The sequence below is a fragment of the Miscanthus floridulus genome, unplaced genomic scaffold, assembly GCF_019320115.1.
Source record: "Miscanthus floridulus cultivar M001 unplaced genomic scaffold, ASM1932011v1 fs_130_3_4, whole genome shotgun sequence".
Taxonomy (NCBI): Eukaryota; Viridiplantae; Streptophyta; class Magnoliopsida; order Poales; family Poaceae; genus Miscanthus; species Miscanthus floridulus.
Genome location: NW_027096236.1, coordinates 24,550 through 41,821, shown reverse-complemented (window position 1 = coordinate 41,821; position 17,272 = coordinate 24,550). Strand labels below are relative to the sequence as shown.

The 17,272-nt window shown below is 39.4% G+C and overlaps 1 protein-coding gene across 1 annotated transcript; it reads left to right on the top strand.

Moving 5' to 3' along the window:
• Window positions 1-2,646: 2,646 nt before the first annotated feature.
• LOC136530441 (uncharacterized) lies at window positions 2,647-16,759 on the top strand. Its single transcript, XM_066523180.1, has 5 exons — window positions 2,647-3,400; window positions 13,557-13,772; window positions 13,996-14,276; window positions 14,918-16,150; window positions 16,256-16,759. The coding sequence occupies exons 1-5, from the start codon at window positions 2,647-2,649 to the stop codon at window positions 16,757-16,759; spliced, it is 2,988 nt and encodes a 995-aa protein (XP_066379277.1).
• The last annotated feature ends 513 nt before the right edge of the window (window positions 16,760-17,272 follow it).

Here is a 17,272-nt window from a genome sequence, read left to right as displayed (position 1 = left end):
ATAAGAAAATCACCAAAAACATAAAACAAAAGTGAAAGAAAAGAGAAATAGAAAAAAGAATAAAAGATGAAAAGAAAGACAGAATAAAAGATGACAAGAATAATAGAACACCACAAAAACGAAAAAAGAAAATAAAAAGAAAAAAGAAATAGTAGAAAGGAAAGAAAAGAAAGAGGAAAAAAGAAAAAGAAAAAAATAGGAAAACTGACATACGTGGGAACAACGGAAGTCGCGCGCTCCTGACCGCCACGCTCTCCCCGTGGGCTACGCTCCCATAGGCCGCTGGTACATGCAAAATAGACTGAAACTAAACAGTTGGCCCAAATTAAACACCAGAAAACAAAACAGAAGGGGGGTTTCGGCAGAGGGTTCCCGTCCGACTGGTCGGTCGGGATGATTTTCGATGGATTTGAGCCATTTGGACTCTGGGCGTTACATAGGGGTAGTGGCCTATCTTCTCATCGGTGCAAGGCATGAGGAGGAAGTTCACCTCCCCCATTGGCTTCCGCTGCAATAACCTATGGCGCCTTCATGCATCACGAGTGCCTAGTTTGGGTTAGTTTATTGTATATCTAGATGTACCTAGAAAAGCCAAAATCTTATTATTATTAATTAGAGGCCGAGACACCACATTAATTCTCATCAGATGCGCTAAGAAAAAAGATAAATCCTAAAAATTCTCACAGTAATCAGAAACATCTACCTTTTCATTTGGTAGACTCTAATTATCATCACCGATAATATTCGTTGGATCTATTGTAATTTATAAAAAATTACCCACATCTGCCATTATGAGAAAGTAACCCCCTAATTTTGCATATAAATTACCCACGTCTGCTATTACGAAAGGAAATTCAAAATAACCCTCTAAATTTGTATATAAATTACCCACATCTGTTATTATGAAACATAATTCAAAATAACCCACTCACATTGCATCTAAATTACTTGTCATTGCCATTATTAAAGATAATTTAAAATAACCCTCTAACTTCATATCCAGCTTACCCATCTATGTCATTACGAGGGATCAATTAAAATATAACCCACTAATTTTGTAATTAGATTAGTCACATATGTTATTATGAAAGATAATTTAAAATACATAATAATGATTTTTGTAAATTATCCACCTTTGTAATTATGAAAGATCATAAAAAATAACCTCCTAAACTTACATTCAACCTACCCATTATATTTGTATCTACCTCAAGCCATTATAAAAAAACAAAAATATTTCTCAAATCTACGTGTAAACAGTAATATGTGCTATTACAAAAAAAATAAATCGATATCAATAAAAAGACATACATATTTCTATATTATAAACTTCGACAACCATGAAATTAAATAATCTTAATGTTATACTTCACCATTTATACTATGTAAACATATATACATCCAGATATATATTTATTTTAATAGCTTATGAAGCATGGAAAAATCTTTAGTTGACAAACCACATAGAAATTTATAAGTTGTATTTTAAATTGATTTCTATATTTTAATTGAAAAATTATGTCATATCACTATTAGTAATTTAATTTTAAGCACTCTAAGAGATATAAAAACAATAGTAGACACATATAAGTCTGTGATACAACAAATTCAACAATTTCGGTGCTACAGTACAATCTGAGTTTTAACTTAATTAATATGTCGAAAACAATACTACTAGGACTTAAACTCTTTTTAATAAAAAATAATTTTTGAATAAAAGATGGAAAACACAAGAGTTTCTACCAAACATGTGAAAAAAATTGCACAAATCGATTGAAAGTCAAAAGATAAACTATGATTTATGAAGTCACGGAAAAGGATGAAACAAGAGTTTATATATCTTAATATTATGTTCCAATTAAATACATATCATGCTAGAAAAAGATAAATACTAGAAATTCTAACTAGAGGTCTCTAATGAAGCCTCCATGTTAATCCTCATGAGTCTCGATAGAAAAAAAGGATAGATACTAGAAATTCTCACAAAATCCAAAACATTTGGCTACCAATTCGGTAGAACCTAATTACCATTGATAATAATAACTATTGGATCTATTCTATAAATAATTACCCACCTCTGCTATTGTGTAAAACAACATAAGGCAACACATGACTCTATATTCAAACTACCCATGTATGCCATTAAGAAAGATTATCTAAAGTATGTCTAAATTTGTATCTAATTACCCATGTACTCTTATTATGATAGATAATTTATCTAACCCAATCTTTATCTTTTTATTTGACAAATAAATATTCTTTAAATTACCAACACTTTTTATTAAAAAAGTTAAAATAACATAGAGCATGTATATATTTATACATTGCCCATTTCTATATATATTAATATATTAAGATTTGATCAAAGTAAGCATGCATGTTGTGCAAGCGTGCATGAGTGATAAATATATATGTTATGTTTCATCACTATAAAGATGATGCTCCAGAAGGCACAGGCCAGCAAGTGGAGGTAAACACTGTGGTTGGTGAGCAGGAGAGTACTGGTAATGATCCAGAAGCAAGTCAGCAAGCGGAGGTAAACACTGCAGAGATTGGCCAGGAAATAGTTGTGCGCCAAGCATTAAAGACATGTATTTTTCACTTTCCTTCTTTCAACTAATATAAATGCCCGTACCGCAGATAAGAATGGCTGGGTCGTATCCACCTGAAGTTGAAGTAGAGTACACCATCGGAGATAATAGATTCAATGTATTGATGATGGATCTACGTTGCATCCTTGCCGACCACCCAGACCACAACGATATCTTGTTGGGCCACTACTTGAATCCCTACACCACAAGAAGGCACCCACTGCTCGCGAAGCCGCTTGCTGAAAAGCCAGCCAGGTGCATTCACATCAGGCTGCAAGAGCAGGACAATGAGACGTCGTCCACAACCTTAGTCATGCGGGACGACAACGTGGACGTCATGGGCTTCAGAAATAAGAGGGGAGATTGGTACGAGCTTGGCTACCAGCGGATGCTCCCACAAGAATACAGATCAAAACTTCTAGGCTGGGGCAACAGCTACAAAAGTATACTAGGCGTCAGAAACGCGGCAGAAGTAATAGATATACTGACGTCAGCGAACCTGGGCAAGACCTTCGCGACGCGCGCCGTGCGCGTGCTGTCGCGCTTCCCAGCTGTGGCGGATGATGACAACCCCAGGCTGGCAGTGGTGGGCCTGATGTTCGTGGTCTCCGAGTCGGCGAGGTTGAACCCTGTCCACAACGCCATTGCGTGTGGCTGGAACACCGGGACGGGATTCACCGAGAAATTGATGACCGATCACGTGTGGAAATACGTAGAGATGTCAAGGCGTCTGATGCATTGGAAGAAAGGAAACTATTCGGAGCCTCAGCCCACATCGGAGCTACGTGACATCTACCTCGTGCTCAACGGTACGGTGATCCCTTTTTCTTTGAAGAGCTTTTATATTAAAACTTGATTGACCAATTTGAAAATATTGCATTTTCTTTTCTTTTTTTAGAACGAAGGTTTCCCCTGCTTTATATTTCAAAAGCAACAAAACATTCCAGTTCAGCGTTTTTCGGCGCGCCCGCCCTACATGAAAGCCTCACGGCAGGATAGAGTTAACCCTGAACTCGTTATTACAGACATGATCATTTCGGCCCTCCAAACTCACAGCGCTGGGGTCCGAATGCAGAGCAGCCAATTGTCCCAACTGTGATGACGACTCCCCCTGCGTGTTCCACTCGATCCGCGGCAAGGCCGGTCCTAAGTATTTTTAGACCTGGAACGAAGCTAAAATTTTAGACCTTTTTTATATGAACATGATAATACTACTAGTACTACCCATTGGTAGTATATACACATATATACAAAATGTTACTAATAAACAGTTAACTGAATGCAAAAGCAATATTCATATAAAATAATTTGTAGGTTCTGTTTCACTTGAATTAAGTACGTTCTCATGATCACTCACATTGTGCTCATCCATGTAGATGTGAACATTGTCTTCCATATGGTCCTAATCTTCTGGATTATCATTAGTTGTTTCCTCCACAGCAACTATCGGCAATGCATCTAGATGCTTGTATTACTCTTAAGAAAGAAATTTACAAAGAGCCCTTCTCTGTGATTCTACCAAATTATCTATTCGTTTTTTCGTCTTTGTTTTGTCGTTGCCAGAAGGATACTTTCATGATGATATGGTACTTAAAATTAAGATAAACAATTAGTAACTACAATTTTACAAAGTAAAGATCATGCGAGAAACAATTAGTAAATAAGTTTCAGATTCCTACCTTGCTGGTTGCTGCCTCCTGGCGCCTGCCTTCTATCCTCTCCTCTGCGGCTCTTCTAGAACTGCCGATAAGCAGATTGCCGAACGGGGATTCAGGTTCAGGGAATCAGCGAATCAGAGATGAGGGATCACGTCCTGACGTCCACGTGAGAGGTGAGGTGAGATTAGGGCCCTACGATTTTGATTTGCCGCCGCTATGCTGCTCTTCTAGAATTCTGGAAAGTGGAACACTAGAACGCCACCGCACGCACAGGAAAGGCCAAAGGCGGAAGGTCGCAAGTGGCGTGCGTGACTCCTGGCGCCGTGATCACGAGATCTAGCGCTGGCGTAGCATATACGTATTATTACTAGTGTATACGTATATGCATGGGTGGGGGCCCATCGGTGGAATGGACCCGGGACAGCCGTCCCTCCCACCCCGCCCTAGGGCCGGGCCTGATCCGCGGCGGCAGTAGTGCTTCTTTCTCCAGGCGATCTATCAGCTCTTCCACTTGCCTTCCTAGCTCCTGCTTTAACATTGGCACCCATCTTCTTGTCATCTTGACCAGCATCATCAACAAACGTCTCATCCCAGTCCACGGCACTCCCTGAAAGCAGATTTCATTCCTTAGTTTCCAAATTGACCAAATCACAGACCAAGAAAACACATTAGTTAGTTCATCTCTTTTATTGGCCAGCCATAGACGAGCTACAGATTCAAAACTTTCCCCCATATTCACACCCAGCAGATCTGAAATCGAAGACCAAAACAACTTGGCCACACAACACTCGAAAAAGAGATGAGTAACAGATTCCATCTCATTACACAGTAAACATGTAGGATCACTTACTTCCCCCGCCTTTTGGCTAGATTATCTCTAGTCAAAACTCTGTTATTAGAAACCAGCCACAAGAAAAGTTGTACCCTAGGAGGTATACTCAACTTCCAAACAGAACTAACATAGATTGGAGCTACTCCTCTAACGGAGATCACCGCCGCATACAAAGATTGGACTTCATATCTGCCAGATGAGGTATAGTTCCATACAATATGATCCTCTTCTTCAGAGAGAGAGAGAGACCTCATCCATCAGAGAAAGCAGTTCCCACCAAAGGTTCATGATATTCTCTGAGACAGCTCTTCGAAACATCAACCTAAGGTTTACACCATCCCAAATATCACTAGCAGTTTTACCCTGCTGCTCATTAATTACATAAAGCGGCCAATATAAAATGGCCAGGCTGGTATTTCCTAACCAAATATCTTCCCAAAATCTTACCTTCCTTCCATTGCCCACAATCCATTTGACACCCATATGGGCAGCCTGTGCAGCCCAGAGCACCCCTTTCCAAAAAGGAGAAGCTCCCACATCCGGACAGCAGAGAATGTTAGGATTTTTAGTTCTATATTTAGAATCCAAAATCCTAACCCAGATGGCATTAGAATTTAAATGGTATCTGAAAATCCAGGCACATAGCAAAGACAAATTTAAGCTTCTTAAGTCAGGAATCCCTAGGCCCCCAAAGTCTTTTTTTTAGCAACCAATTGCCAATTTGCTAGATGGTATCTATGCCTATCCTCAGTATTATTCCACAGAAAGTGTCCCATTTGAGAATTGATCATGTCAATAGCCCATCTAGGGAATTTTATCATGGATAGAAGGTATATAGGAATACTTGCAAGGCATGCTCTTAATAGAATCAGCCTGCCAGCATAAGACAACAATCTTCCCCTCCACCCAGCAATTCTTTTAATTATCTTATCTATCACAGGTTGTGAATCAACTCTTCTTAATTTGGTAAAATGCAAAGGCACACCAAGATACTTGATTGGGAAATCACTTAGCTTGCAGCAGAAAACTTTTGCATAGTTATTAGCACTATCTGGGCTTAAGCCAATGGTAAGCAAATCACTTTTATCATAATTGATTTTCATTCCTGACATCTTTTCAAAACAGACCAATAACCATTTCAACGTTTGTGCCTTTTCTATATCATCTTCTAAAAACAAAAGTGTGTCATCGGCATATTGCAGGCTGACCACTCCACCACCCATTACTTGGGGAAGAAGACCAGAAATCAAATTTTGTCTAGCGGCTTTCATAAGCATCCTAGAGAAGACATCGGCTACTAGATTGAAAAGTAGAGGAGATAAAGGGTCTCCTTGTCTGAGTCCTTTACCAGGTTTAAAAAACACGCTATTCTCATCATTCATTCTAATACAAATTGAACCACCTTGAACCAAACTTCTAATCCAACTAATCCATTTGGGGCTAAAGTCCCTAGACCCAAGCATATCCTCTAAAAAACTCCAGCTAACCCTATCATATGCCTTTTCATAGTCTAATTTAAGGATAACCCCAGCATCTTTTTGCTTATGCACCTCATGAATGATTTCATGTGCTGCTACAACGCTTCCAAGAATATATCTGCCTTTAATGAAGACAGTTTGATTTGAAGCTATCAACCTATCCGCAACCCCAATCAACCTGTTATTGAGCAACTTAGAGAACAACTTGAAACTACAATTAATGAGACTAATTGGTCTGAATTTCTTCAAGTTTTTAGCCTCAGGTTCTTTTGGGATTAAAGTTATCATAGCATAATTGATTCTATCCAGATTAAGCTTGCTACTCTCAAAAAGAGTCACTAGATTCATCAAGTCAGATTTAATGGTTTCCCAGAAAACTTGGTAGAACAAAAAAGGAAGACCATCAGGTCCAGGGGCACCATCAGCTTAAGAGCCAAATAATGCCACTTTTACCTCCTCTTCTGTGAAAGGAGCTTCTAACAGCTCATTCTCCACATAAGACACTTTTTCATCCTCCTCCCAAAAGTCTGAATCTAACTTAACACTGGTGTCAGGTTCTTTACCAAACAAAGACTTGTAAAAGTCCACAGCATGTTCTAGCATTTTATCAATGTCTTCCACCCAACCTTCTGGAGTTCCCAGACCTAAAATCCTTTTCTTCCGATTTCTTTGATTGGCAATAGCATGGAAATAAGCTGTATTCCTATCCCCTCTTTTATATTTCTATCTCGTGATCTTTGCCTAGCTTAATCTCTTCCATCCTCCAAATTCCCTCAAGGTCATCAGAGATCTTCTTCATTCTCATATTCTCCTCTAACTGCAAACCTTCTTTTTCTAATTTCATGTCTAGCTTTTCATACTCCTTAAGGAGTTCTTGTTTCATCTTCCTAATTTCACCATTAATATTAAGAGCCCAACCTTTCACTTTTTTCCTAATCAATCTAACCTTGAACTGCCATATATCTAAAGGATCTGTGAAAGCACATGGAGTATTCTAGACTTTAATAACCAGATCTTTAAAATAGTGCTTTTCCAGCCACCACTTTTCAAATCTGAAAATATTTTGTTTTTACTTTTCCTGACAACCCAGGTTCAAAATCAGTGGTACATGATCACTAACTGCCCTGGCTTTGACAGAAACAAAAGAGAGAGGATATTTTTGCTCAAAGACAGTGTTGCAAAACACTTTATCTAGAGCAGCAAAAATAGGTTGGTCTTGATTATTCGTCCAAGTAAAAGATCTGGAAGAATTTTTAAGCTCTATCAACCCAAATTTATTAATCCAATCTTGAAATAGATCGGCCCATCTTTGATTAATAATTCCATTACTTTTTTCTATAGCATTAGTGATGAGATTAAAATCTCCTCCTAACACAGTAGGTCCATCCTAGTTACCTAGGATATTCTCAAGTTCTTGAAGGAACTCTAACTTCCCCTCTTCATAAGGTGAACCATACACTACAACTAGTCTCCAAACAAACTTATCAAGAGAATTATTAATCATCACAGCAACAGAATATTTACCATCCTGCCAGGCTAAAGCCTCAAATTTTCTATCATTTAATCCTACCAGGATACCCCCAGCAGTACCAACTGCTGGAAGGCAGTGCCAGCAAAAACCTCTATGAACATAGTTAACAAAGGAGTCCTGAAAGCTCTCCTTAGTTTCTTGAAAACCCACAAAGTCTAATTGATTATCCTTAACAAAATCAGTTATGCATTGGAGACGGCCTTCTTTATTAAGGCCTCTAATGTTCCAAAAGGCACCTATCAATTTCCACTATTTTTTATTTGGAAACTTTGCATTTAGAGGCAACTTGTACCCATGTAGTGTCATTTTCTTTCCTTTTTTCCTTAACAGGAGTGGCGTCATTCTTAGACAGAGGAGGAAACTCCTCATCAACGAACACAGAGTCTAAGCTATCTGGGAGGTTAACCTCTGGGTTTTTCTCTTCAAATATTGTTCTATCCTCTAATTCTTTTAATTTCAGACTATCAATAGTATCATTCGCAGTAGAGGTATCAATACCCAAGGAAATATTAACACATCTGGCTTTATTAAGTAAAGCAGCATTATTCTCAGAAGCAAAGGAATTTTTTGGGTAAGTACCTTTTTCGAGATTTTTAACCTTTTTCAGGTCCTGAGCTTTTTCCAGCATGGTCCTTCCATCCTCATGTCCTCTCCTAGGCCTAGGAGCCCTTAGGATAGGCCCCCAACCTGTCTTCCTCTTCTGGTTCTTCTTAGTTGCCCCTTTGTCAACACCTATATCTTCCAATTCCTCTATCTGATTAGGTAGAATACCAGACTCACCCAGAGAGACCATATCTTCCTCATCCAGTAAATCTTCATCTTCTGATCCTTCTAGTTCCAACCTTTTCAACAATATAGAGCAATCCTCAGTAGCGGAGTCCTTTTTAGCCAAGTTTCTGAATTCCTCCCATTTTGAATGATTGGACTCATCTTCAATCAGACTGTAGAACTTGTTCCCAACAACGTGGCAGTCAGAATTCACAATCCTCTCCTGTTCAGGTGTCTTCCACAGGCCAGACCCCCCCTGCACGTTCCCTTCACAGTTACTAACATCCACTTTGTAACAAACAACTTGGTTACAGCCCTCATCCCTGTTAGTGATATCCTTAGGAGTCAACTCCTGCAGATATGAAGTTTCTCCCACGCAGAATTGCTGATTAATCAGCTTATCTACTGCAGTTGTCATCAACTGAGTAGGTGCAGTTCCCATTGCCAGCATAAGCTGACTTTCTTGATCCATCATCTCAGTAAACTCATTTGCATAGTTCCCTTGGTTAATCTTCTCTGTAACCACACTTGCAGTATTGCCATTAATACCCACAGTCTTATATCCTTGATTTTTGGGATTGGATTTCTAGGGGAAAATATTGCATTTTCTTTAACGACAGGATGCATTTCATCATATATATAAATCGTACAAGGTACATATACTAGTCTGTAGAATCATTCAACCCGCGCGTGGGCTACAAATGTTACAAAAACGCATACTAGTCATTTGCGAACGACTCTAGTTACTAGTTACATGCTCTATATACACTAGTCTATCATTAATCCGCGCTCTTGCATGGGTTAAAATCTATCTTAGAAGACATACATTAATTATTTTTTAATATGTTGACTAACAAAAGTTACTTATATTAAACCATAGATTTTTCTTCTTCTTTTTGTTCATTTTCTAATACAATATGCATAATAGATATAATGTAGTTCCTATCTAGTTGTGATAAATTTATCAATCATTGATCTATATGTTTTTTTCATCTATATATCCGTAGTTTTTTCCTATTTGCATGACACCTCTCTGTATCTTTAATATGTGTTGAAACCTTAACTTAAACTATGGCTACTCTTGTTGTAGACTATATCTTATGACATTACCAATCTAGCTAAATTTTGATTTTTCAAATATTATTCTTATCGAATGCTACAGTTTTTTTTCAGCTTGCACCACAGTACTCAAGATGTTGAATTTATTATACCATAGAACTATAAGTGTAGTAGCATTGTATTATAAAATATAGAGTGTTTAAAATTACATTACCAATATTGTTGCAACATAAGTTTCAATCAAAATATATAAACTTATTTAGAATATGATAACTTATGAAATTTATTGTCATAGAGTATTAATATAACTTCGAACAAATTATCAGTGTCATTGCTATGTGGTTTATTAAGGAACAATTTTCCATGCATGATAAGCTACTAAAATAAATAATTGCCCTAATGTATACATGTTTACTTGGTCACATGGTGGAACATAACATTATACTTACTTTTAACTTAGTAGTTATAGATATATCGTACATCATGATATTAAACAACTTGTGATGATAACTTAAATTAGTATTATTTCATATTTGAGAGATATTTTTGTTTAGTTTCTTATGACAGGTGAAAGTAAAATATGTGTCTTTATATTTTCTTTCATAATGGCATACATGGGTATTTTGTGCAAGCATACGGGTACTTTGCATTATCTTTCATAATGGCAAAATGTGTAATTTATAAAAAACTATTAGGGGGTATTTGAAAATATCTTTAATAATGACATTGGTGGGTAATTTAGATACAAAGCTAGAGAGTTCTTTTAAAATTTTCTTGCATACATATGTGGGTAATTCAAAGGTAAAATTAGGGGGGACTTTATGTATTTTTTATAATGGTAGGGGTGGTTAATTTTTTTACAAAACAAAATAGATCCAATAACTATTATTGATGGTGGTGGTGATGATGATGATGATGATTAGAATCTACCAAATTAATGGCTAGATGTTCCTGATTGTTGTGAGAATTTCTAGGATTTATCTTTTATCTAATGCGTCTGGTGAGAATTAACGTAGAATCTTTCACATGAAAAGCGATATATAGTCATAGTTCATACATGCATATAGATGTGTGACTTGCACACTGATACTCGTCCTGCCTGTATACCTTAAGTTAATTTTATATATTGAAAATATATAAATGGATAATTTACAAAGCATATATGGGAGCACTTTAGGATATTTTATATATCTACAAATATAAGTAATTTAGATGCATATTTAGAGGTTATTTATAATAATAGTGAAGGTGGGTAATTTGTTACAGATGTCTCAAAAGAGACAAGAGATAGGAAATCACATGCAAATTTAGTTGAAATTTTAGCATAATTATGTGTTTGACATAGTAGTGAATCTGCCCATTGCTCCCTACCTGCAAGTATCCACATTCTGCATGGTTGTGTTATCATGTATACTTAGGCCATTCTCAGTAAAGAGTTTCATATTATTGTTTCCAAGAATACCACCTCAGATAAAATGTAATGAAACATTGATGAAACTGTTATTCTCAATGCATAGTTTCATTCTAATGTTTCATAGACACATTTAAACAAATGCATGTCAAACCTTAAGCATAGTGACTATTTAAACTTTTGAGAAAAGAAGCTTACATCACTCTCTTGTCAAACAAATCCAGAAACCCTGAGTACATGTCCTCTAAAATCAACAGTCTGAAACATAAGATAACATAGTTAGAGTTTATAGTTCTTAAAGTGCCACACTTTTGGAATTGTTGTAATGCAAAGTAATAAAATGGAAGAATAGAAAAGGCATACTTCACTTAGAATAGTTACTCTTAGTTATTAGTTATATACAAGTTCTAGTATAAGATCTGCGAGCAACTACACTACGTAACAGGTCAATAATCATCAATACGCACATCTAATAAATTTAATTTCCATAGCTTCGCAAGATTAGCAAATTTAAACAAGACATGAAGATCCTAAGAGTGCAAGAGAAATGCCAATAATTATTATCATAATGAATTAGCTTCAAATCAAAGTAATTAGGAAAAAGATATTTCACTGGATAAATTTGGAAAGTAAATTAAACCGATCAGCTATGGCGTGACTAACACATTATGTGACGTAAAGTGCATGACTAACGCATTATGTGTCGTTAAGTGCATATAGATGTTTGAACCCACGCTTACGAGCAATGCGGTGGAGGCTAAGGGTGTCCCACAGGAGAGAATGTAACGATGCAGGGCAAAGGTACGTATAAGCGAGGGCTAGTGTAAGTGAAATAAATTCAGGGGTGAATGACAATTAATTTGTCCTTTTACGCTGTAGTGCCGCCGGGTATTTATAGGCCGTACTCGGGGGCACAACAAAATTATAGTTGCCAAGAAACCGACCAGGGGCCTCCTTACATTTGTACAGGGGCATTGCAGACATTCTGGTGCCCCGTACCCAACTACCTAGAAGACGCCATCAGGAGCTCCGCTTGGGGGGACCACCTTTCTCCGTCTGGCAGAGACGGTGCTCTGCTTAGGTACTTCTTGATCGGCCGGCTTTGCGCATCGCCCCTGACCCTGCAAGACAAAGAATCAAGGCGAGGCCACAATAGGCCAAGTCATCGTGGGTGTCCCAGAGCCTGCTCCCATTGGAGCGACACCTGTGGCTAAGGCACAGGCAAAGGCCGGATGGGAGCGTGAGGGTTCTCCATGGCAAGCGTACAACTTCAATCACGTGGGGAAAAGGTGGGTCGAGGGCCTTGAGGTAGGGTGGTGCATCGAGGGCGCTCCCCCAACAATAGATCACCCTTCCTAAGCAATAATAATACAAACTTCACCACTTGCTAGTTACGGTCTTGAGAGTTGAAGGCAATGATATAGAGTAAGTGGCTGCACAATTGAACCTCAGACAGCTACAGAGTTGAAAGCTATCGGGTATCAGTACCAAGGCAACAAATAGTACATAAGTTTGACGTAGTCCTTTGCTAAGTACTTCGAATGTTTCTTTGACATGGACTGAACATGCTAACTATGTGAAAATGAACGTGTGGAAGTCATGCATAACATAGACAATCATTTAAATCACAACTGTAGTTGATTCATAGAAACCAACAACTCTAAACAAGCTAAACAATGTGCTTTTTTTATAAATTCCGATAGATCCAATGGCTATTATCTACGATGATGATCAGAGTCTACCAAATTAAAAGCTATGTTAATTATTATTGTGAGGTTTTGTAGGATTTATCTTTTTTTCCTAGCGCATCTGATAAGAATTAATATACTGCATCCGTTAGGGCCTCTAATTAGTAATAGTGATATAGTAAAGATAACATTGGGGAGGATTGGTAGGCAATGCAAGATGTGTGGTAAATTGAGGCCCTGCTTGGACCTATGGTCTAAACTACCACTGTACTTTAGACCACTTTAGCTCATGGAGTTGTCTAAAATTTAAACCATCTCACAAAACTTTAGACCACACATGTGACTAAAGTGGTGTAAATTTTTAGTCCTCAACTTTAATTAACTAAACTTTAGACATCATAATCCAAACAGGCCCTGATAATCAGAAACCTACCCAAAATTCTTTTTTTTCGATCAATACCTGCCCAAAATTCTAGTTAGATTATCCTCACGTCACCCTGTCAAGAGTTATTGGAACTAACGGGAATTCCTGTGCTGTAGAGGAATACATGGTGGGAGATTTATTGTCATTTGCTTACCCGGAGATGCTCAAGGTGAGTTTTCCGGAGATGTTCATGGTCCCGTACACTGTGGAGGTCAACCTGCGGCGGGTCAATAATAACGACATCTCCAGTGTCTGCGGTAAAATCATGGCGTTCATCGTCGATGAACACAGGCACAGCGTCCCCTTCCGAGTTGGAAGCATGCTCTTCACAGGTACTCCTTCCATTTCAAATTATATTTCATTTCAACTTTCTTCACCAAGAGTCAAAAAAACATCTCAATTTTAACTAAAATTATAGAGAAAATTGATATCAAATAGGTATACTATAAAATATAATTAAAGAAAAATCCAATGATACTTATTTCTATTATAAATGTTATTTTAATTCTTCAAGGAAGTTGACACGACTTTTTGGGATGATTTTTTGGGCTGCAGAGGAATCTTGTCAAATTCTTGGCCGCTCGGAGGCGAGTCTTGATCTGGTGAGGTCTGCTGTTCTGGTCCCGCCAGGCTGGGTACTTCGCATAGAGGTGGACCTGTGTATTGAAATTCCAGACAGCAACACAGCTAAACATTTGAAAGCTACGCTCATCTTCGACAAAGAAACTTTGACTCAAAGTCAAACTCCGAAAGGCACCGGCATCAAAATTAAAGGGACAATCACACGGGTGGAGTACATGCAAGATTTTCCTGCACAACTAAGTCGCCCAGTAGAGGTAAACATGCATGCAACAGATTTGCGACCAGTTGCTGCGACAAACATTAAAGAAATAGATAGATAGGGCCTCTTTAGATCGACTAAGTCTAACAACTAGTCTTGTTAGCTGGTTTAATTTGGATCTATTTAGATACAATGGATTAATTATTAATCACCTAAACTTTAGTCCTACCTAGCTAATCCAAACATGAGGACTAAAGATGGACTAGTTTTTAGTCCACACCTCAATGAGTTGTTAGTTCACTGGTTGGCAAAGGTGAGCTAATGTTGACTTAAAGGTGTATATGAGTCTTTGTTTAGGAAGACTAATTATTGCTTATATATAGTCCATGTATCCAAATGGCATTGGATTCAACTTTAGTCCGCTAAACTTTAGTCCAACTAATAATAAGTTCGAGTCCATCCAAATAGGGGCTTTGTAGACTAGTGGACTAACAATTACTCTTGATTGATGGGCTAACAATTAGTCTGCCTGTTTTGATCCTTAAGAACGTATATACTCCTTCCATTTTAAATTATGTCGTTTTGGCTTTTCTAAGTACATAGCTAGTGAATGGGTAGTGCTATGGATGTAAATATGGCCTTATTATATTGCTTTCTTTATTGTTTTAACTAACTAAATTTCCATGCATGCTCCAGGTGAAAATGGTGTCTGGGCATCCAACTGTAGTATACACCATCGGAGATGATGTGATGTCATTCACTGAATTCATAATGGCTCTACGTCGCATCCTCTCGGACCACCCAGATCGCGAGGATATAATGGAAGGCCACCACTTGTTAAATCTCTCCTCCACCCGAGAACACCCATTGCTCAGAAAGACGCGTCCTGAACAACCGGGAAGGTGGGTTCGCGTCAAGCTGCAAGTGGTCAACGGGCAGGGCGAGGAGACGTCGTCCACAACCCTGGTCATGAAGGATGACGACTTGTACGTCCATGGCTTCTTTAACCGTAATAATGAAGTTCTTTACAAGCTTCGCGACAACCACGAGGATAGCAAATCCTTGATCCCCGAAGATTACCATCATCACAGCACTAAAGACCTAAAGTGGGGCACCAGTTATGCATCCATACTAAATTTGGTTCATATGAAGAATCCGCTACAACAAAAAGAGGAAATCGTGAGGAAACTGATGACCAAGAATCTGGGCCGTCGATCCGCGGAGTGTGCTGTGTGCGAGCTTTCGAGTTACACAGATGTGGCGGATGCTGATGATTCCCGTGCCAGGTTGTCACTGGCGGCCCTGATCGTTATAGTCTGTGAGTCTGCAAGGATGAATCGTCTCCACAACTCCTTTGCTGCTGATGGGTGGATGCACGGCCTCGGAGAATCAACCCGGCAACTTATGTTTGATTTCGTGTGGAAATATGGGGAATTGTCAGGCACACTCCGCGAATGGAAGGAAAGAAACTACGGCGAACCCCAGTGCGTTTCAGAGGCACAAGCCATTTACCTCGTGCGAAATGCTGTGCTAAAAGGTCGAAAGCGTGGCGGCTCTGCTGCTAGCCAACCCAGTAACCCGCCCAGCAGTGGTGGTGATTCTATGAAGCAATCCAGGGAGGACAGCGGCCCCAGCTCTAGGCCAGGCAACAACAATAGCCCTCCCGGCGGCGGGGAGGACGACGACCGCATGGTCACTAGGCGTAGCCAAGACAATGATCCTGGCGAATCCGAGCGCCCTAGCCAACCAGTGGAGGCTGACGATGCCCAGGGCCATGGCCGACCGCGGGTGGAGCTGTTGGCCTTGGCCATGCATGCCAACCTTCTTGTTGATGGCATGGAAATCGTTGTCTTCGACGGGAAACGAGGCCAGATCATATACAGGAAGGACGAGCAAGGACTTCTGGATGACAAAGGCCAAGGAGGACAGGTCTCTCTCTCTCTCTACATATCATGTGTAATGCCTAGTATTGATCCATTTGAACCTTTTAATTTAACATTCAAACAATACTAATCCATCAACGGATGCATGCAGAGAATGGTCGATTTGGTTCTAACTGGACCCTACAGGGGCATCTCGGCCGAGTACGGGTGCTTTGCCATCAAAATAGACATCCCAAGGATGCCATATAGCAGCAGTTGGTCCACACATCGTACCATCAAATGGGAATGGGATTGCGATGACTCGAATTGTGCGGATCAAGTGGACACCTTGCAACCTGCTTACCATACCATCAACACTCCAGACGCCCACGAGGTAGCAATGGTCACCTATGCTGTTATGTCCAATGCCCTGGAGGCCACCGTGCAGATCATGCTGCGGCTCACAGATGGGCATACCCCTGATGGCGTCCAAGGTAAAATCACCGCGCGCATCCAAGGTTTCCAAGTTGGGAGCGTCCTCTTCAGCCGTGCACAGGGGATGGGTCAGTGCTTCTTCCCTACCGACGACTCGCGTTTCCTTCTTCAGCTAGCGAGGAATGTGGTTGCGGTGCCATGTGGTAGGATGCTTTACATTGAGGTGGGACCTGCATACTAAAATTTTGGACAGCGAGGATGTCAAGCATCTGAATGTTACTCTCAAGTACGCCAATGGAACTCCTAGTCAGTGTCTCGAAATTGACGGCGGAGAAGTTGAAGTTAACATTGCCTGGTACCCAGAGCCAGAGGTAAACATTAAACTTTTTGGTCAGCAAGAATTTGATGCTGCTGCTCTAGAACCAAGTGGCGGAGAGGATGTAAGCCATCATGAGATCAGCAAGCAGGAAGAACCAAGTCACCCAGAGGTAAACATTAGTTGCTTGCGCCAAATATTGAAGCCATTAATTATCGCTTTCCTTTTGTTTTCAGTATTGATGATATGTTGTCGGTTGATTAATTGATCACTATACTGCAGATGCGACCACCTGACTCAGGGTACACCATCACAGATGCTCAGTCTGTGCAGCTCCACTCTGCCCTACAAACACCTAATAAACCTACCACTCATTCCCCCATTCACGTATGCCAGGTCGGACAAGTAGAGAAACAAAATTTACGCTCTCTAGAGGCT